We start from the raw sequence: 21,082 nt of genomic DNA on the forward strand, positions 1-21,082 counted from the left end.
GGGCAGAAAACAGGTAGCTGTAGGCCAGTTAGCTTGATCTCTGTCGTGGGGAAAGTGTTAGAATTGATCATTATGGAGGTTGTAGCTGGGCACTTCGACAAACTCAAGGTAATCGGGAATAGTCAGCATGGTTTTGTGAAAGAGAAATCATGTTTAACGAATTTATTGGAGTTCTTTGAAGGAGTGACATGTGCTGTGGATAAAGGGGAGCCTGTTGACGTATTGTACTTGGATTTCCAGAAGGCATTTGACAAGGTGCCACATAAAAGGTTATTGCACAAAGTAGGAGCTCATAGTGTAGGTAACATATTGGCATGGATAAAAGATTGGTTGGCTGGCAGAAAATAGAGAGTATGCATAAATGGGTCCTTTTCTGATTGGCATGATGTGACAAGTGGAGTCCCACAGGGGTCTGTGCTGGGGCCTCAACTGTTTATAATTTATATCAATGACTTAGATGAGGGGGACGATGGCATGGTAGCTAAATTTGCAGATGAGACAAAGATAGGTAGGAAGGTATGTTGTGAAGAGGACATAAGGAGCTTGCAGTCCAATAAAGATAGGTTGAGTGAGTGGGCAGAAATCTGGCAGTTGGAGTATAATGTGGGAATATGTGAAGTTGTTCACTTTGGCAGGAAGAATAAAAGTATTACTTAAATGGAGAACGACTGCAGAATTCCAAAGTGTAGAGGGATCTAGGTGTTCTAGTGTAGGAGTCACAAAAAGTTAGTATGCGGGTACGGCAAATAATAAAGAAGGAAAATGGAATGCTGTCCTTTATTACAAGAGGAGTTGAAAATAAAAGTAAGGATGTTATGCTTCAGTTATACAGGGCATTGGTGAGACCACATCTCAAATACTGTGTGCAGTTTTGGTTTCCTTATTTGGAGGCAGTTCAGAGGAGGTTTACTAGATTGATACTTGGAATGAGCGGATTGTCTTTTGGGGAAAGGTTGGACAGACTGGGCTTGTTTTCACTGGAGTTTAGAAGAGTGAGGGGAGACTTGTTTATAAGACTCATTTATATATTTGAAGTTTATAAGATCCTGAACAGTCTTGACAAGGTAGATGTTTCCTCTTGTGGGGGAGTCCAGAACTAGGTTTTCAAATTAGGGAATGCCCTTTTTAGGACACAGATGAGAATTTTTTTTCTTTGAGGGTGTGTGACTTTGGAACTCTCTGTCTCAGAAGGTGGTAGAGGCGGGTCATTGAATATTTTCAAGGTGGAGGTAGATAGATTCTTTATAGGCAAGGGAATCAATGGTTACTGGGGGAAGATGGGAGTGTGGAATTTGAAACACAAACAGATCAGCCATAATATTGAATGGCAGAGTAGGCTCGAGGGGCAGAATGGCCGCCTTCTCCTAATTCATATGTTAACAGTCAATTTCAAAGAAATTAAATTTGAACCTGTAACTGCTAGAAGCGGTGCTAAGTGAACAAGTTTCTTTCCCTCATTCCCACTCTCCTCCAAAAGGATGAGGTGCTGGGTCAATTGAAATTTTCAAGACTGAGTTTGATAGATTTTATTAGGTAAGGGTATGAAGGGATATGCAGGAAAGGCGGGTAAATGGAATTCAGGTACAAATCAGCTATGATCTATCTGAATGGCACGGGCTCGAGAGGCAGTATGGCCTACTCCTGTTCCAATATTCTCCACCCCCTGCCCACATCCCCCTTCCCTGCTTCTATTACTCAGAGCCAGGACTGAATGAATGATGCTTTCCCCCCCCCCCCCCCCCACTCGACTCCTCACACCAGAACCTCTGCCAGTTCTGGCTTTCTTGTTGTAGTAAGATCCTGAGTATTGTTTTCCAGGGATATTGATCACTGATCAATTGATTGCCAGTAGGAAAGTTAGTACAAGAGAATGGGAGTTTTATTCCAACAAATTTTATATTTGGGCTTCAGCAGCATGCTCCCCACACAGGAGTGGCAACTGCTGTGCTGAATTTCCTGCCACACCCCCTCTTGAGCTGGTGACCAGGGAGTACCACAAGTGGCATGGACACCTAACTCCTTCATGTAAGTGATCTGTCCCTAGAATTTGATATGGGGTCATTGTTGCACAGGACCTATAGCCGCTGTCTTGATGGCAGAACAGGCTCTGTTGAAATTCATCACTGCTTGCTTTTGACTGTGGGTGACAAGGTGAGACTTTGATCTGTGGATGGGATTTGTAAGCAGGGCTGAGAATTAGATCATTGATCTGTGTGCACAGTCCAGCTGTTACGCAGAACCTTCCAAAAGCCTAACTCTGCCAATCTGTTTGATTTCAGAGAGATTATCAGCTCCATGGAAAGGAGTAAATATAAGTTTGCACCAGCTGTTTTGCCTCAGGAATTCAACACATTCTTCCATGGTAAGTAAAACTGGGAATTCTGACTGTAGTGGAGGGCTGGGAGTGTTTTAAATGTCCAGAATAAGAGCAGGCTTGGAGTGCATTGCACATCCAGTGTAACAGAGGGCTGGGAGTAGCTTATGTACAAAATAACACAGAGCTGGGAATGTATAAAAAAACAGGATAACGCAGAGCTGGAATCTCGATGGAAAAACAAATCGAAACAGGCTGCCGATTCTCAAACACTCATTTTTCACCTGGTGATAAAAGTTAAAATTACCCTTGCTGTGTGCTTTTCCAGTGTGTGACATGGGGGAGGAAGGAGTAATTTTGACTTTAGGTCATGGTATGAAACTCATGATGTCAGATAGACCACCCATTATATATCTCTTGCAATTTTAATTTCTAGTGACCTCATTAAAAGTGGAAATTGGGAGATATATATAACAGATGGCTGATCCACCATTTCCCATTTTACACTATCAGTCAATGTCAAAATTATCCCTACTGTGTGTTCTGTGTCCAACACACTGCCAGTTATCCTTTGTGTGAAACACTGTCTGTGTGACATTGTTATCTTGTGTGTGATGTACTGTGTGCTATCATGTTTCTAATACACATGCAGCCACGGTTTGTTCACTATAGTGACATGTTTTACAGATGATTTCTCCCATGGGTGTATGTTAAGACAACTTGATTCTATGAAAACTTTATCATCCAAGTTCAACTTAGCCACCTGGAAGTACTCTAACCCCATGTAATTTGTGTACTTTCATAATCCTTACAGAAAGTTTCACAAACAGCCAGAGCTTGCCAAAGACAATCCACCTGCGACTGATATATCTGTATGGAGCCATTATCAGTGGGAGTAAGGTAAAGCAAAGCTTGAGTACTGATCCCATAGATAGAATCCATAGCCATCTTAAACAGCATAAAAGAAAAGGCTTTCCATCTAATGTATGGTTCCCCTCTCCTCTCCAAGGAAGAGAGAACTCGTGCTTATACACCATTCTTAGATCTTCAGAATGTCCCAAAGTTCTTCATAGCCTTTCAATTATTTTGAAGCTAATTGATGGTAGTAATTGAGGAAGGAATATTGGCTAGTCTTTCTCTGTTGTAAACTTCCGTGCCTCCCTTTATTTCATACTGCATCCCTCCAAGATCACCATCCTACATACTCTTTTCCCCTCCCTGCATCTTCATTGAACTACACAGAAATTGCAATGTTCAGCCTGATCCATATTGGTGTTTAACCTCTGCATGAGCTGTATTCCCAATCCACACTAAAGTTCTTTCACAGTCATTGGGTCCTATCAGCACTGTGGGTGTACCTACACCAGATGAACTGCAGCGGTTCAAAAAGGCAGCTCACCACCACCTTCTCAAGGGCAATTAGGGATGGACAACAAATTCTGGCCTTGCCAATGACGCTTACATCCCATGAAAAAATTGAAAAAATGCTCAATGCTGAAATGGTTTCTTCAATCCATGTTTAGAAAAAGTTTCCCCTGCCCTCTGTCCTTAATCTCTCTCATTAAATCTTTTATCTATGTCCCCTCATTCTAGACCCCTTGACTACTATGAATAGTCTATTCCTATCTACCATGTCATCCCTTCATAATTTTAAATGCTTCTATCAAATCACCTTGGAACTTCCTCTGTTCTAACTTTATTACAAAGTTTCCTACTCCTCACAAATGAAAAATTGCTGTTTGCTTGAGATACCAGAAGACTTTTGTCCCCAAGGAACTGTACTCCATCAGGATTCAGTGTTTTGATGAGATGGATAGGAAGAGGGAACTATCATAGGGCTCACAACCCTCATTTGAAGTCCAGTCTGTGAAAAGGCATGTTTGACACAGATTTGGTGACTGAAGGAGAGACTAAGTCAACACTTTAGAACAGAATATATAGGTAATTGAAGGAAAGAGGAACAAAGGAATGTGGGAATAAATTGAGCAAATGGGATTAGGACCAAGAACACAGAAACAGGAATAGGCCATTCAGCTGTGAGCCTGTTCACCATATAGTCGGGTCACATCAGATCTGTATCTCAACTCCATTTATTTACCTTTGGTCCATATCCCTTAATAAAAATCTGTCAATCACGAGCTCAAAAATTTCAAATGACCCAGCGTCCACAGCCTTTTGCGGGAGAGCATTCCAGATTCCCACCACCTTTGTGAAAAAAGTGCTTCCTGACTTCACACCTATGGTCTGACTCTAATTTTAAGATTATGCCATCTTGTTTTTAATACCCCCATCAGCGGAAATAGCTACCCTATCAATCTCTGTGAAGAAGAACTGTTTCACGCAGCGAGTGGCAATGACCTGGCACTTGCTGCTTACGAGGGAGGTGGAAGCAGGGATGATGAATGATTTCAAAAGGAAACCAGATGGCCACTTGAGGGAAATAAACTTGCAGGGCTACAGAAATAGAGCAGGGCAATGGGACTGATTGGATTGCTCGATGGACCGAATGGCTTCCTTCTGTGCCGTGATGACTCTCTTTTTAAAAAAAAAAGTAACCACTCTTCATGTGTCAGCCCAAATTCTGAGTATTTATCGGCTATTTAATCGCACAGGGAGTGGGGCCATCATATTCAAACCCGTTGTTCTCAGTGGACATCCAATCTTGTGGGGATGGGTCTTCCCTACCTGGGTGGTAATCTGGCAGAACAGATCACTCTACCCTTACTATAACTGCATAATTTTTATTCCATTGATTTAGATCTGTTCAACATGTGACTGTTCAGTCCTGGAGGGTCAGATTTCAGTTTCTCTCTGTTTTTCTCAATGCAGCAAAATGCACTACTTGCAATCACCCCGACCTCCGTCGAGGTGCTCATGCTGGTTCTCAGGACCTCGTGTGACACAAGAACTCAGGAGCAGATGGACACAAGGCTGTTGAAAGTTGCCTTAAAGTGCTTGATTGGAATGATCCACATTCTCCATGCCAGTAGCCTTGACCAGAGGAGAGTCACGATCAAGACAATATTGGACAGCTACTTTAAACTGTTGAATGCTGACATGCCAGTGGCAGTGCTGGAAGAGGGGGCAAAAACCCGACTAGAGGACAGATTCATCACCCTACGGATCAACATGCTCAGTAAGCAGAATTGTTTTTGTATCTTCATGGTCTGCATTTGATGGAGGGTAAATTCCAAACTAATCTGCAGCAGTGAGCAAGTGACCAATTTATAGAACAGGCTCTATAGGGAGAGTATAAAAGAACATAGTATTGATTAAATTAAATGCAAATTAAATAGATATTTCTCAAAAATAATAATTTGGGATACAGTATATGAATAATTAGAGACATGACATGTGGTAAGGTGACTTTACATCTATCGTTCCCAAAGAATTCCACTACTAGGGTGTTCCTCATTTCATATCTGGGTCTGTTGTAGACTAATTGATAGTGATTGATTGCTATGAATAGCCAATAATTCCATCGTTGATGTATCATGCGACCAAGAGGATAGTATAGGCAAATTAAATGGACCTTTGTCTTTATTCGTCCAGCAATTCCTATGTCGTGATTCTGAGGTAGAGTGGTACCAACCGAGTCACTGTGGATCACTCATGTTGCTCCTTTATCTGTCTCCTCTACAGTGTCATTAATGCTAAATTGCATTTTTTGTGTTGCAGGTGCTATCTCAGAAATGTTGAACTGTAAGGATCGACCTGTGCTTCAGGCAGTGTTCCTTAATAACAACTGCTTTGAGCACATCATCCGACTCATCCAGAACAGCAAGGTAAGGGCAGCTTACTGTGCAGTTTCGTCTTCTTGCTTGGTGTTGTCTTTCTGTGCTTCTGTTTTTCTGAACTCTTGAAGATGAAGTTAGCTCACTCAAGGTAAGGTAGATTCTGTGGTGTAGATGAGAAAGGAAAACCAGAAACTTTCGAAATCTGAAATCAGAATCGAGACTGAAGTTGGGTTGAAGCTTGGGGTAAATATCCCTGTCATTTATTTCCCCAATGTTCTCCCTTCCTGTGGGAAGGCTATGGAAAAGTGCAGGAGACTGGGATTAATTGGATAGCTCTTTCAGAGAGCTGGCACAGGCATGATGGACCAAACAATGACCTTCAGTGCTGTAAGATTCTGTGATTCCAATCCTCCAAGCCTTTCAGTCAGGTACTGGTCTCCATTTATTACCCAATACAAGTGGGTATTCTTCACATATTAGCTTAGATGTTAAGTATGTCAACTATTTGGCCATGCAGTGAACGGGTCATTCCATTCAAACCCGCTCTTCTCAGAAGACACCCAAACCCATGAGGGTAGATTTTCATTGTCATCATCGAGGACGTAATCTGGCAGAAGGGATTGCTTGCCCTTTGTAGAATTCATGTGATTTTTCAAAAGCAGTAAGCCTGCCTGTGTGTTTGAGAGTGAGTGAATGTGAGAGTGTCAGTGCATGAGTATAAGTAAGTTAAAGTGAGTATGTGAGTGAGTTTGACTGCACACAAGTGTGCATGGATGCAAGTATTAGTGTACAAGTTAGTGAATTAGACTGTGCGAGTGTGAGTGGACGTGTGAGTGAGTTTGAGAAGGAGTGTGTTTGTGTGACCTCAGTGAGCCTACAAGGATGTTTTGTGCATTGTTTAAAGAAAGTTTTTGTCAGGTGTGTCCAGGAAGGTTTCCTGACTCAATATGTAGATAGGCCGACTAGAGGGGAGACTATGTTGGACTTGGTGCTTGGCAACGAACCAGGCCAGGTGGCAGATCTCTCGGTGGGAGAGCATTTCGGTGATATTGATCACAACTCCCTGACCTTTACTATAGTCATGGAGAGGGACAGGAGCAGACGGGATGGGAAAATATTTAATTGGAGGAGGGGGCAACGAACCAGGCCAGGTGGCAGATCTCTCGGTGGGAGAGCATTTCGGTGATAGTGATCACAACTCCCTGACCTTTACTATAGTCATGGAGAGGGACAGGAGCAGACGGGATGGGAAAATATTTAATTGGAGGAGGGGGAATTACAATGCTATTAGGCAGGAACTGAGGAGCATAAATTGGGAACGGATGTTCTCAGGGAAATGCATGACAGAAAGTGGAGGTTGTTTAGGGAGCACTTGCTGCGACTCTTGGATAGGTTTGTCCCGATGAGGCAGGGAAGGGATGGTAGGGTGAAGGAACCTTGGATGACAAGAGATGTGGAACAGCTGGTCAAGAGGAAGAAGGAAGCTTACTTAAGGTTGAGGAAGCAAGGATCAGACAGGGCTCTAGAGGGTTACAAGGTAGCCAGGAAGGAACTGAAGAATGGACTTAGGAGAGCTAGAAGGGGACATGAAAAAGTCTTGGCGGGTAGGATTAAGGAAAATCCCAAGGCGTTCTACACTTATGTGAGGAACAAGAGGATGGCCAGAGTGAGGGTAGGGCCGATCAGGGACGGTGGAGGGAACTTGTGCCTGGAGTCGGAGGAGGTAGGGGAGGTCCTAAATGAATACTTTGCTTCAGTATTCACTGGTGAGAGGGACCTGCTCGTTTGTGAGGACAGCGTGGAACAGGCTGATATGCTCGAACAGCTTGAGGTTAAGAGGGAGGATATGCTGGAAATTTTGAATGATATGAGGACAGATAAGTCCCCGGGGCCAGATAGGATATACCCAAGGATATTACGGGAAGCGAGGGAAGAGATTGCTGCGCCTTTGGCGATGATCTTTGCGTCTTCACTGTCCACTGGAGTAGTACCGGATGATTGGAGGGTGGCAAATGTTGTTCCCTTGTTCAAGAAAGGGAATAGGGATAACCCTGGGAATTATAGACCAGTCAGTCTTATGTCGGTAGTGGGCAAATTATTGGAGAGGATTCTGAGAGACAGGATTTATGATTATTTGGAAAAGCATGGTTTGATTAGAGACAGTCAGCATGGCTTTGTGAGGGGCAGGTCATGCCTCACAAGCCTTATTGGATTCTTTGAAGATGTGACAAAAGACATTGATGAAGGAAGAGCAGTGGATGTGGTGTATATGGATTTTAGCAAGGCGTTTGATAAGGTTCCCCATGGTAGGCTCATTCAGAAAGTAAGGAGGCATGGGATTCAGGGAAAGTTGGCTGTCTGGATACAAAATTAGCTGGCCCATAGAAGTCAGAGGGTGGTAATAGATGGAAAGTATTCAGCATGGAGCTTGATGACCAGTGGTGTTCCACAAGGATCTGTTCTGGGACCTCTGCTCTTTGTGATTTTTGTAACTGACTTGGATGAGGAAGTGGAAGGCTGGGTTAGCAAGTTTGCCGATGACACAAAGGTTGCTGGAGTTGTGGATAGTGTGGAAGGCTGTTGTAGGTTGCAACGGGACATTGACAGGATGCAGAGCTGGGTTGAGAAGTGGCAGATGGAGTTCAACCTGGAAAAGTGTGAAGTGATTCATTTTGGAAGGTCGAATTTGAATGCAGAATACAGGCTTAAAGACAGGATTCTTGGTAGTGTGGAGGAACAGAGGGATCTTGGGGGTCCATGTCCATAGATCGCTCAAAGTTGCCACCCAAGTTGATAGGGTTGTTAAGAAGGCGTATGGTGTGTTGGCTTTCATTAACAGGGGGATTGAGTTTAAGAGCCGCGAGGTTATGCTGCAGCTCTATAAAGCCCTGGTTAGACCACACTTGGAATATTGTGTTCAGTTCTGGTCGCCTCATTAGAGGAAGGTTGTGGAAGCTTTAGAGAGGGTGCAGAGGAGATTTACCAGGATGCTGCCTGGGCTGGAGGGCATGTCCTACGAAGAAAGATTGAGGGAGCTAGGGCTTTTCTCATTGGAACGAAGAAGGTGACTTGATAGAGGGGTACAAGATGATGAGAGGCATAGATAGAGTGGATAGTCAGAGACTTTTTCCCAGGGTGGAAAGGGCTATCACCAGGGGGCATAATTTTAAGGTGATTGGAGGAAGGTTTCGGGGAGATGTCAGAGGTAGGTTCTTTACACAGAGAGTGGTGGGTGCGTGGAATGCACTGCCAGCGGTGGTAGTAGAAGCAGATACATTAGGGGCATTTAAGCGACTCTTGGATAGGTACATGGATGATAGTAGAATGAAGGGTAGGTAGTTAGTTTGATCTTAGAGTAGGTTAAAGGTTCGGCACAACATCGTGGACCGAAGGGCCTGTACTGTGCTGTACTGTTCTATGTTCTAAAGTAAGTATAAGCTGAGGGTCACTGTGGTGGAAAACTAGATGACTATAAAAAAATAACATTGGAAGCCTCAGTTTTGTTAGCTGCACAGAGCCTGGACTTTTCTGTAACATTCTGTAGTGGCTCCTTTGAAAACAGAAAGCTTTCAACTTAGAACCAATCGAGGAGCTGATCCAAATTGAGAAACTGCAGTGCTGGCTGGACCCACAGTCCCCTCGGCCAGTAGCACAGTGCCCTGGTGGTGGATCATTTTATGATCAGTTCCTTCACTGGTCTGAAGTTTCTAACTTCTGTTGTCTTCGAGTGGAATGTTCCAGCTTGCAGGCAACCCAATTTCGCAGCTCTTATCAAATTTCCACAAGGAGGAATCTCCTGTCACATTTCTCTGGGAACTTACACCAATCTCCTGCCCAAGTAATGTCAGGATGTCAGAGGAACCCCAGCAATATTTCAGGACCAACATATTTCTATGTAAAATAGATGGGCACTTTGAACAAAAACACCTTGTCCCCCCAATATACTTGCCCCACCCCACCCCCCCTTTACCTGAGAGTTAATATTAAACATGATTGATGTTTGCACTGTTGTGTGTTTTGCGAGCTTTAGTTTCTGATGTCTGTTTTTTCTCCCTCTTTTTTGTCGCTTTTTCAACTCCTCCCTCATTCACCCAACCACCCACCCACCCTTCACCCTCACCTTTCCTTTCCCTCTCTTTGACAGCTCTATGTAAGCAGTAGGTCTAAGGATGACAACAAGGGTGGGAGTGATCTTGCCACTCAGTTACTGACTGAAATCAATCTCAGCAAGGTATTACTGGAGATGCTGATACTCTGAGAGAAAATGGCCAGGCCTGATGTCAGCATAGTGTGATCAGCAACTGCGAAATTTACCCTCCTCCCCTCCCATTTGTCTCTCATTCTCCTTCCAGTTTTATCTTTCTGTCTCTTGCATTCTTTCCCTTGTTTGTGTCTCTGTCCTTGCTCTTTCATTTACTTCTCTTATGCTCCCTCTGTTTTTCAGCTCTCTCTCAAACACTTTGCTCTCTCTGTCTACCATCCACCCATGCACTGGTGCTTTCTTTCATTCTTTCCTCCTACACTTCTATTTTTTTTGTTTCTGTTTCACACTTCCTCTTTCTCTCATTCATTCTCTCTCTTTTACAGTTCATTTCTCCCATTTCCACCTTTTTTGTCCTCTCTTCCTCTTTATCTTTTCTCATCCTTTTTCTACCCTCTCTCCTTTTCCCCCTCTCCCCTTTCGCCACCTTACCCCTTTCCCCTAATCCTCTGTTTCTCGCTCCCTATCCCCCTTTATTTTCTTGTCTCTACTGCCTTCATTTTTTTCTTTTCTCCGTCACTTTTCAGTCCTCCTTCCTTCCCTCGAAGGTGGCAAGAAGCCTGCAAAACCTGATTACTGGAAAAAAGCTTTAAAAAAAAAATCAAAAATCTGAAAGCAAATCCCTTCATCTGTTAAATCTGTAAGGAAAGCTGTAGCATGCTGACACCACCTGGTTGCTGGAGGTGCTGATCCTGTCCAGTCCTGTGTTTCATAAGTCTGCTAATCATCAGTATTATTCTACTCATTTTTTTCAAATTCACAATTGTGAAGTAAGTAACATCACCCCACAACAAGGTGAAAATACTTGATATACAGACTTCAAATATTAAGTGAAATATATAAAACTCTTGTGATACAGTGATCTCGCATCACACTATTACACTCTGCCTGCGTGAGCGAATCAAAAAGAGTCAGCATTGATTTTTGAAGAGTAGGCCACGTTTGGCCAATTTAGTTGAATTTTTAAGGTTATTAACATGCTGGGTAGGACTGCCTGTAAATGTTTAGATGGGAGTAGAAAGTTAGCGGGACTTAGATTAAGTGAGTGGGCAAAACTGGCAAATGGAGTTCAATGTGGAGAGGTGCAGGGTTAGGGTTAGGGATCCATGAGAAACAAATTGGAATATTTTCATAATGGTGAGAGTATAGGAATTATGGAAGAGCAAAGGCATTTGAGTGTCCAGGTGCATATCACTTAAAGCTAGCAAACAGCTACAAGATGTAATCAAAAAGACGAATGAAACCTCAAGTGGGCTGGAATACAAAAGTGAAGAGGTGCTGGCTTCATTGCATAGAATCTTGGTGTATCTGGTGTACTATGTTGAGATTTGGGAATCACACCTCTGTAAGGATATATTAGTCTTGGAGAGGGTGTGCAAAGTAGATTCACTAGAATGATATCAGAGCTGAAAGGGTTAAATTACAAGGTCAGGTTCATTAGCTTGTATTCCCTTGTGTATGGAAGATTAATGGGTATCCTAACTGAAGTGTTTAAAATGATAAAGGGATTCGACAGGGCAGATATAGAGGAACCATTTCCTTTGGTGGGGGAATCCGGAATCCAAAAGGGCACAACCTTAAAATTATAGCTAGGCCATTTAGGCATGCTGGTTGATTGAAATTTTCAAGACCGATTTGATGGATTTTTAGCAGGTAAGGGTTTCGGGGGATATGGAGCAAAGGTAGGTACAGTTGAGGTGCAGATCAGCTACAATCAAATTGAATGACATAATGAGCTCGTGGGTCTAAGTGTCTTGCTTCTGTTACCATGTTCCTTTGAGAGGTGCTAGAAGGGCTGGCCCAACAATTGGGCTTCATAAGAATGTTGAGGTTTGGTGAGAGACAGAAAGCTGAGCTTCTTGAATGCAATTTTTTGAGGCCAGTGTAAGGTGAGGGATGATATTTGCAGTCTGCACATTGAATGATCTCCGCAGTGCAGAGGTGGAAGATGAACTCTAGTGGGTATGGCTCGAGAGGCCAAAGGATGGTTGGTATGGGAAACAATGTAATCTGAACATGGTGTTGTGGTGTGATGTTAATACTTTAGTGGATTTAAAACTCATAGATGATTTTTGTGGTTGTGGTGAACATATTGTGTGATGTAGCGTCACGGTGACTTGTGTCTGCAATGATCCAGTTGGACACTGCTGGCTATGACCAAAGGGAAAGGATAAGGAGATTCTTGTCTGTTAGGGTTATTAATAAAACTTCATAATAACATTTAAGTGCCTTCCTCTCTGTGTCTGGGACAAAATTGCAAGTTTGAAAAAGCAGAAGGAGTCTCATGGCACTGCTCAATGTCCTTGTAACCCCTTCCCCAAATTCAAAACCCACCATGGTGAGGTTGAAATTCAATTCGAGTCAATAAATCTGGTATTTTCTGGTGCCAGTCCACAAATTAAAAATGACTATGGAACCTTCTGGATTGTTGTCCAAAAAAAATGACTCACACCCTTCATGGACGGGAGCCTGCCATCCCTATCTTGTCTGGCCTACACGTGACTTCAGTTTCATATTTCGTGGTTGACTCTTAATGTCCTTTGAAGTGGCCAAGAATCCGTCCTGTTCTTAGCAATCACTAATGGTCATGAAGAAGGCTCACCAGCACCTTTTGAGGGCAACTAGGGATGGGCAATAAATGCTAGCCTTGCCAGCGATGTCCACATTCTTTTTAAAATGTGTCTCAACACTGCTCATTCTGCCCCAAACCAATCTATGCGCGTATGAAGAGTAGAGTTTTACATGCTTATTTTTTTTATTCTCAGGATGTGGTACATCGCTGGCAAGGCCATATTTGTTGGCCATCCCCAGTTGTAGCTGTAGATTGTGCATTAGTATATAACGTTGCCTGGTAGTCTAACTCTGATCTGGACCTTTTTAGTCTTGGGATGTGGTGTGTTGTTGGCAAGGCTGGCATTTATTGCCCATACTTAGTTGCCCTTGATAAGGTGGTGGTGGAAGGTGGTGGTGCAATGTCTTCTTGAATCGCTGCAGTTCTTTGTAGCAGTTTGGTACAGTTTCTAGGCCACTTTAGAGGACAATTAAGAGTCAATCACATTGGTGTCTTTGTTTGAAAATATCAATAGTAGAAAAATGCAAGTGCAAACCTTTTGGGGTAAAAGTGGATCTTGTCTCCTCATCATCTTTCCCAATTGGTCATCCTGCGAATGTGCACATTATAGTCAGCCTGGTTCTGTGATGGATTGTTGCAGCGCGGTAATTAATCATTTCTGCTCAAAGGGTTGTTGTGGTTCTTTAAGGTGGTATTGCCACTCTCTGACTCCTTTGCAGGTATTCGAGAAAGAGTCAGACTCCATCACAGTGCACGCTATCAGAGTGCTAACAGCAATAATGAAGAACTCTCCCTCTGCCAAGGTATGTCTGTCAAGAGTGTCAATGTCAGGCGTTATTGTACTAAGCTTTGCCACGAGCACGATTCTAAGTATTCTTGTATAGTGTATCGGTGATTGTTTATAAAATGAGTGGGCAGTTTCAAACCAGCTTCTGGTGGGTATGGCTAGAGAGGCCAAAGAATGGTTGGTGTGGGAAACACAAATAATACTATTTTGGTGAAGTAGGGGGTGTTCATCTGAGGTTGAAAATTGGGGTAAGATAGAGGAATTTTTACTCTGCATTTATCCATGCTGTTCCTGGATGTGCATGGGTGGAGAGGACTTTTGGTCTATCTCCCACACCTATTCACAGCTTTCCCATGGTTCATTTCTACGAGCCCGGAATCCAAGTTATTGACAAAAGCTGTCTATTTCCTCTTTTTAAACCCATTAAGGTTTTTTTCCACCACCTATGCCAGTAATCTGTTTGACCTACTTAACCACTCACTTCGTAAAACAAAATCCTCCTGTCTTTCCTACTTTATGTACAAATTAAGGATAAAGAAATAAAGCGGGAATGTAGAATCGAAGTTACAATTAGATCAGCCATGATCTTATTGAATGGCGGAGCAGGCTGGAGGGGCCAAGTGGCCTATTCCTCCTAATTTGTATGTTCATATATGAACCGATAAGCTCAAATTCTGTTCATAGCACAAAAGTTTACTTGATTCCAATTTATCCAAAAATGTCATAATTTCAAACACTTTCATCATATTCCCTTTTCGGTTTCTTCAGCACCAACGTCCCTCACCTTGAAGACTACAAAATCCACTCTTTCCATATATATCCTTGCTTCTCCCGATCTTTGTAACCTCCTCCAGCCCTACAACTGCCAGAGAACTTTGTGTGCTTCCAATTCTGTCCTCTTGAGAATCCCCCATTTCCTTTTCTCCACCATTGGAAGTCATGCCTTCGATTATCCAGGCACTAACCTCTGGAATTCCCTCCTTAAACCTCACCACCTCTCTCCCTGCCTTTTAGGACACTCTTTAAAACCTACCTCTTTGACCCTACCTGTCCGTGTCAATTACTTTTCCTATTATGCTCCTGGGAAGTGCATTGGGGCATTTACTATGTTAAAGGCACTATATAAACGCAAATTGTTGTCATATAATTTATGTAGTATTTATAATGGAGTATTTCATAGTCATTTACAACACAGAAGGAGGCCTTTCGGCTCATCGAGTCCTTGCCGGCTCTCCGTGGCACAATCCAGTCAGTTTCGATTGGCTTTGACCGTAAAAGATTTTGTTGGTAGATACAGAAAAAAGACATGTTCCTGTTTCTGGAGAGTGATTGATCCTTTACAATGCTTGGAGCTCTCAAATTATAATAAAGGGATTCATTCATCGGCTGCATCAATATTTCTGCCAACAGGAGGTGTTCAAGGAACGGATTGGTTACTCTCATCTGTATGAAGTGCTGAAAAGCCAGGGGGAGCCAACAAAGTGTCTCCTACAGGAGCTCATGAACATGGTAAGTAGAGGTGCACACCCTCCCCTGATGACTCCAGTGTGGTTAAGGCAGTACCTGGGGTAGCAATACACCATAAAGACCATATCTCGGCTGTGCTACAGTTGATATTTAATGTTCTATGTTGAGAAGGAAAGGAAGACGCCGGTCTTCCCACTCCTGACCAGTTTCCAGTTTGATTTCAGGATGTGGGTGATGCTGGCAAGGTTGCCATTTATTGTTTGTCCCTCATTACCCTGAGGAGGTGATGGTGGTGGGCGTTCCAGTATCAATCATCTATTACAACTGAATTGCTTTCCAACCACATTGCCATGATTTTCATCCTCTCGGCTAGTCATGAATGGGTGGGGCATGAAATTAAATTAGTAGTGCGGCATGATAACCGCATTCCTGTTGATGGAAAGGGCCATTGGAGCCATCTTGAAGAGTCTCACAGTGCTGTTGTAAAGATGATTTTAAGAAGGCAGCCTCCAATTGGGAAGCTTGCATCTCACGATGATTCCCTTCTGTCCGCAGGCTATTGAAGACGAAAATGTGACCTCCCTCACCATGATCAACAATGAGCAGCCGCTGTTGATCCTGGTGCAGTGGATTCCTGAACTGGGATCTCGCGATCTACAGATCTTTGTCTCCGACTGGCTGAAGAGGGTGTGCGGCGCTACCCTGCGGACTCGCATGACCTGCGTGAAGTCCGGGATGCTCAGTGCCACACTGGCATCATTGGGCTGCCATTCGCTGCTTGACAGGAAGTGTGGCGAGAACCTTATTGACTTGCTACAGGCACTGGGTAGCCTCTCCATTCAACCTGGAGAACTTCGGCAACTAATAAAACTGCTTCGGACCAATGACGGCAAAGCGCACCCATACTCTGCCCGTGTCATTCGGGCTTTATCAGCCATGGCGAGGAAGGACGGGTCTGAAAGTGTGCTGCAGTATTTTGACTTGACTCCCAGTATGGCTGGAATAATGGTTCCCACCATTCAAAAGTGGCCGGGTAATGGTTTTGCTTTCCATACATGGCTCTGTCTGAATGAGGAGCGGGAGGATAGTTACTCATTCAACAAGAGACCGAAACGGAAACAACTGTACAGGTAGGAATTGTGAGGTATAACTCATATATGCACTTAAGAGCAGTCAGGTATTGTCCACCTACAGAGGTAAGACTTGTCAAGTATCATCTGTCTGTACAAGTAGGAATGGTAAAGCATCACCCAACGGGTAAGAATTGACAACCTGTACAACTAGGAAAAGTTAAGCATCACACACCTGTTTGGGGAAGAATTGTCAGGTATTGTCCACCTGTGCAGGGAAGAGGTCATATTAATCCATCCAACTATTTATTGATGAAAAGCGTAACTGAGGAGAGATGGTGTGCAAAATCGTTTTATGCAGTTTTGATCTGGTTCCCAGAGTGTAATGACCCACAGGTAGGATCTGACACAAGCTCAATGAGCTGCACTCATTTTGGAATCTCACAAGGCAATAGGTCACAGCATGATGTGAGTCGAAAAAAATCTTAGACTGGTGCAACTCTTCTGAAGTTAGGGCTGAGGCGTATCATTGGGACAGTGTAGACGAAGCTTTGCTCTGTATCTAACCCATGCTGTACCTATCCTGTGAATGTTTGATGGGGTAGTGTGGAGGGAGCTTTATCTAACCTTTTTTTCCCTTTTTAATATAGCATTTTGTTCTCTAAGCTTTTTTTTGGCCCTTTTACCCCAGGCTCGTTCTATTTTGTCAAAGGGGCCTTTATTCCCAAGGCCCACTTTATATGTATTCTAAATAAATAACTTTATTAAAACAGGGAAATAAAACTTAAATTAAAGCTCAATTATCTGCATCGATGATGCAGTCCAGCCGCTGCAGTCACAAAAGGCCTCAAGCTAACCAGCGAGCACCACATGCTACCTCTCCAGGGACACCCGGGCATGAACATAACCTCGGAAGAGGGGCTGGCATTTACCTAACCTGTGCTGTACTTGTCCTGGAAGTGTTTGATGGGACAGTGTAGAGGGAGCTTTACTCTCTATCCAACATGTGCGGTACCTGCTCTGGAAGTGTTTGATGAGGCAGAGTAGATTGAGATTTGGTCTGTGTCGCACTTATCCTGTACCTGCCCTGGGAGTGTTTGATGGGATAATGTAAAGGGAGCATTACTCTTCAGGGCCCTATTCATCAATCTACTGACAGTGTGTGCTTTGCCCATTGGCAGTGCTCCCATGATTTCTGGAATTGTTGATTAGTGGGGAGAAGGCTGCTAGGTGGTTTTGTGCATTAAGAAAACTGTCCCTTATATCTGAGCTGTGCTGTGACAGATCTGGCAGTACTTTACATTGGCAAATCGTTCCTGAAATAGGAAAATTGTCCGCAAAATTCATAAAGAAGCAGGAATGTATAGAAGCAGTGAACGAACGTTAGCTAACCCATTTTATTTTTCTTCTTCTCTCCTCTTCCTGCAGTTTCTTTACAGCAAGTGGGACTGGATTTGAGGCCTTCTTCACGTCAGACGGGATGCTGGTCATTGCGGTTTGCACAAAGAAAGAATATATGACCGTGGCTCTTCCGGAATTCTCCTTTAGTGACTCACTTTGGGTATGTTCTTGAGTGGGCCACTTACTATGCTGGGTTTGTTGACGGGGTTGTCTCATTGGGGGTGGTTATTTTGTCCTCTCCTAGTTCTCTCTTCGGGAAGGTGTTGACTCCCAATGTTGGAGTCCAGTTGTATTGGCAGCAGTCTCCCCTTGTGAAATTTTAGGAATGTGGGCATCTTTGGAGAGGCTGCATTTGTTGCCCATTCCTAGCTTCCCTGGGAAGATGATGATGAGTCTTTATCTTGACCAGCTAGTAGCAGTTTTGATACAACCGAGTGAGTATCTGGGCCGGATCTGGTAAGGACCGCAAGTTTCCTTCCCTGCAAGACATTATTAAGCTAAACCCCAAATTGGACCATAATTGTCAGCAGCTTTTTGACTATAAGAGCACTGGAGCTCTATTCAACTTGTCTTTGCCCAACATCCATGCAGATGTACTTTTGGGTGATGGCAGGGCTTGATTGAGATCAGAAACAGGAACCCTGCAAAACATTTTCTCCCTTATCACAGGAGTGCAGCGAACAGTTGTAGCAACTGCACTGCTACCTGAGTAAACATAGAGCAGACTGTGGGCCTGAAACTGGGACCTTCATCATCTGCGTGGATGAAAGACAATGAGACAGATTTTGGCTTTCAGGCAGGGGACAAGATGGAACATGCCAGCCATCGGTTACCACCACCCCATGCCAGGACAGAAGAGGCCAGAGCTGTTTTGAGGCCTGGTCTTCCTTTGCATAGAACCAGCAAACCGCAGGGCCCAAATGAGTGGTCCTGATGTAACGTGCTGGAATTCAGGAATGGGCAGGCCAGAGGCTGCTCAGCCAGCAGCAAGATGAGTTCTGGGTGATCATAGTTGTTGGGGGTGGGATGGGATGGCAGGGTGTCAGTGGCTCAGATTATTTATTATAGGGCCCCGGGAAGCACATGCCTTTCTGTTTTGCTTTTGCTGCCAACACTCTTATTGGGTAAGGGAAGGCTACATTACTGACAATTACAGCCCACCTTTCCATGAAATAATAAAAACAACAATTCCATCAGACTCATTTTTAAGAGCTCTGGGCATGACTAAAGAAACCTTGTCTCCACTATCACTCCTTCCTACAGCAGTAATGAAGCAGCTAAGCTGACATGCAGAAAGCGTGAGGACTGGCACGGTTCTTCCTGCAACTTACAACTATGCTAAGCTTCTGTGTGACCGGATTCCTCCATGTCCCTGAACATCTTTCAAATTTGCATGCCTGCTAACTAAATGGATAAAGCAAGTGGCACGTTCTCTCTGCCACCTAAATCATTTACTTCCAACTCGATTGCTTGCCCTCGATTCTTACCTCATTCCGCTCTCTATCTTTTGAAGCCTTTTCACCTGCACACACTAATTACTCCCAAGGCTCACCTTGTTGGTTTCCCATCCTCCACCTGGCACAAATTCCACAGTGTCCAAAATGGCCACATGGATTCTAAACCACACAAAGGCCCACCCTTCCATTGGGGTCGCCTCACATTGGCTCCCCCTCCCCCAACCATGCATGGTGTTCTGCCCTAGGGCTGATCCAGGCTGTAGTTTTAGACCTGAGATTCTTAAACAACTTATCAGGGAAGAGTAGGTGAGGTGCTTTCCCATTGCCTTTATCATGTCTTTTTTTGAGGTGAAGTGGAACCAAGGCTAAAGAACCCCACCTACCCTTAATAACTGGGAAGGGGGCGGGAGGCACCTGCACCTGCACCGATTGATGCTCAGCTTGGGTACCTGCGTCCAATCGAGAAAGCAGAGCTGATACTGTTTCCACTCCCTTGGGCAGTCTGGAGTGGGGTCTGATCCCAGCCCTTCTGTCTCAGAAGCAGAAACAGTACTACTGGGCCAAAGGTTTGGTCCCTTCCCTCAATGTGTAAAAGTGGTCACTCTGTCCTGGAGTGATTGCCCCACTGAGTATCAACCCAGTATTTAGCGTCAATGGCCCCAATTTTAAATCTAACTGCTTGGAAGAAACTGGGTGTGGAAGGCAATTAAAATGAGTGGAGAGACTTGCTGCTTCCAATTCTCTCCCTTCTGTTCTTTTCTTTCTTTTGGGCCTCCTTATCTCGAGAGACAATGGATACGCGCCTGGAGGTGGTCAGTGGTTTGTGAAGCAGCGCCTGGAGTGGCTATAAAGGCCAATTCTAGAGTGACAGGCTCTTCCACAGGTGCTGCAGAGAAATTTGTTTGTCGGGGCTGTTGCACAGTTGGTTCTCCCCTTGCGCCTCTGTCTTTTTTCCTGTCATCTACTAAGTCTCTTCGACTCGCCACATTTTAGCCCGTCTTTATGGCTGCCCGCCAGCTCTGGCGAATGCTGGCAACTGACTCCCACGACTTGTGATCAATGTCACAGGATTTCATGTCGCGTTTGCAGACGTCTTTAAAGCGGAGACATGGACGGCCGGTGGGTCTGATACCAGTGGCGAGCTCGCTGTACAATGTGTCTTTGTGGATCCTGCCATCTTCCATGCGGCTCACATGGCCAAGCCATCTCAAGCGCCGCTGACTCAGTAGTGTGTACAAGCTGGGGATGTTGACCGCCTCGAGGACTTCTGTGTTGGAGATACGGTCCTGCCACCTGATGCCAAGTATTCTCCGCAGGCAGCGAAGATGGAATGAATTGAGACGTCGCTCTTGGCTGACATACGTTGTCCAGGCCTCGCTGCCATAGAGCAAGGTACTGAGGACACAGGCCTGATGCACTCGGACTTTTGTGTTCCGTGTCAGTGCGCCATTTTCCCACACTCTCTTGGCCAGTCTGGACATAGCAGTGGAAGCCTTTCCCATGCGCTTGTTGATTTCTGCATCTAGAGACAGGTTACTGGTGATAGTTGAGCCTAGGTAGGTGAACTCTTGAACCACTTCCAGAGCGTGGTCGCCAATATTGATGGATGGAGCATTTCTGACGTCCTGCCCCATGATGTTAGTTTTCTTGAGGCTGATGGTTTGGCCAAATTCATTGCAGGCAGCCGCAAACCTGTCGATGAGACTCTGCAGGCACTCTTCAGTGTGAGATGTTAAAGCAGCATCGTCAGCAAAGAGGAGTTCCCTGATGAGGACTTTCCGTACTTTGGACTTAGCTCTTAGACGGGCAAGGTTGAACAACCTGCCCCCTGATCTTGTGTGGAGGAAAATTCCTTCTTCAGAGGACTTGAACGCATGTGAAAGCAGCAGGGAGAAGAAAATCCCAAAAGGTGTGGGTGCGAGAACACGGCCCTGTTTCACGCCACTCAGGATAGGAAAGGGCTCCAAATATTAACATGCTTTTTCTGAGCAGGATACCTGCATGAAGGCAGCAGAC

General features: G+C 44.4%; 1 protein-coding gene across 3 annotated transcripts in view; it reads left to right on the forward strand.

Annotated features, from left to right (window-relative positions):
- nbeal2 (neurobeachin-like 2) overlaps positions 1-21,082 on the forward strand; it is a 314,989-nt gene that overhangs the window by 140,995 nt on the left and 152,912 nt on the right. For 2 of the 3 annotated variants that reach the window (XM_068031502.1, XM_068031503.1), the window contains exons 6-14: positions 2,280-2,362; positions 3,129-3,214; positions 5,144-5,450; positions 5,993-6,099; positions 10,196-10,282; positions 13,604-13,687; positions 15,082-15,180; positions 15,694-16,268; positions 17,637-17,769. In XM_068031502.1, the coding sequence (XP_067887603.1) occupies positions 2,280-2,362; positions 3,129-3,214; positions 5,144-5,450; positions 5,993-6,099; positions 10,196-10,282; positions 13,604-13,687; positions 15,082-15,180; positions 15,694-16,268; positions 17,637-17,769 (1,561 nt within the window). The remainder of the gene's footprint in view (positions 1-2,279; positions 2,363-3,128; positions 3,215-5,143; positions 5,451-5,992; positions 6,100-10,195; positions 10,283-13,603; positions 13,688-15,081; positions 15,181-15,693; positions 16,269-17,636; positions 17,770-21,082) is intronic. The other variant, XM_068031504.1, reaches the window with a different exon arrangement.

The sequence above is a fragment of the Heterodontus francisci genome, chromosome 5, assembly GCF_036365525.1.
Source record: "Heterodontus francisci isolate sHetFra1 chromosome 5, sHetFra1.hap1, whole genome shotgun sequence".
Classification (NCBI taxonomy): Eukaryota; Metazoa; Chordata; class Chondrichthyes; order Heterodontiformes; family Heterodontidae; genus Heterodontus; species Heterodontus francisci.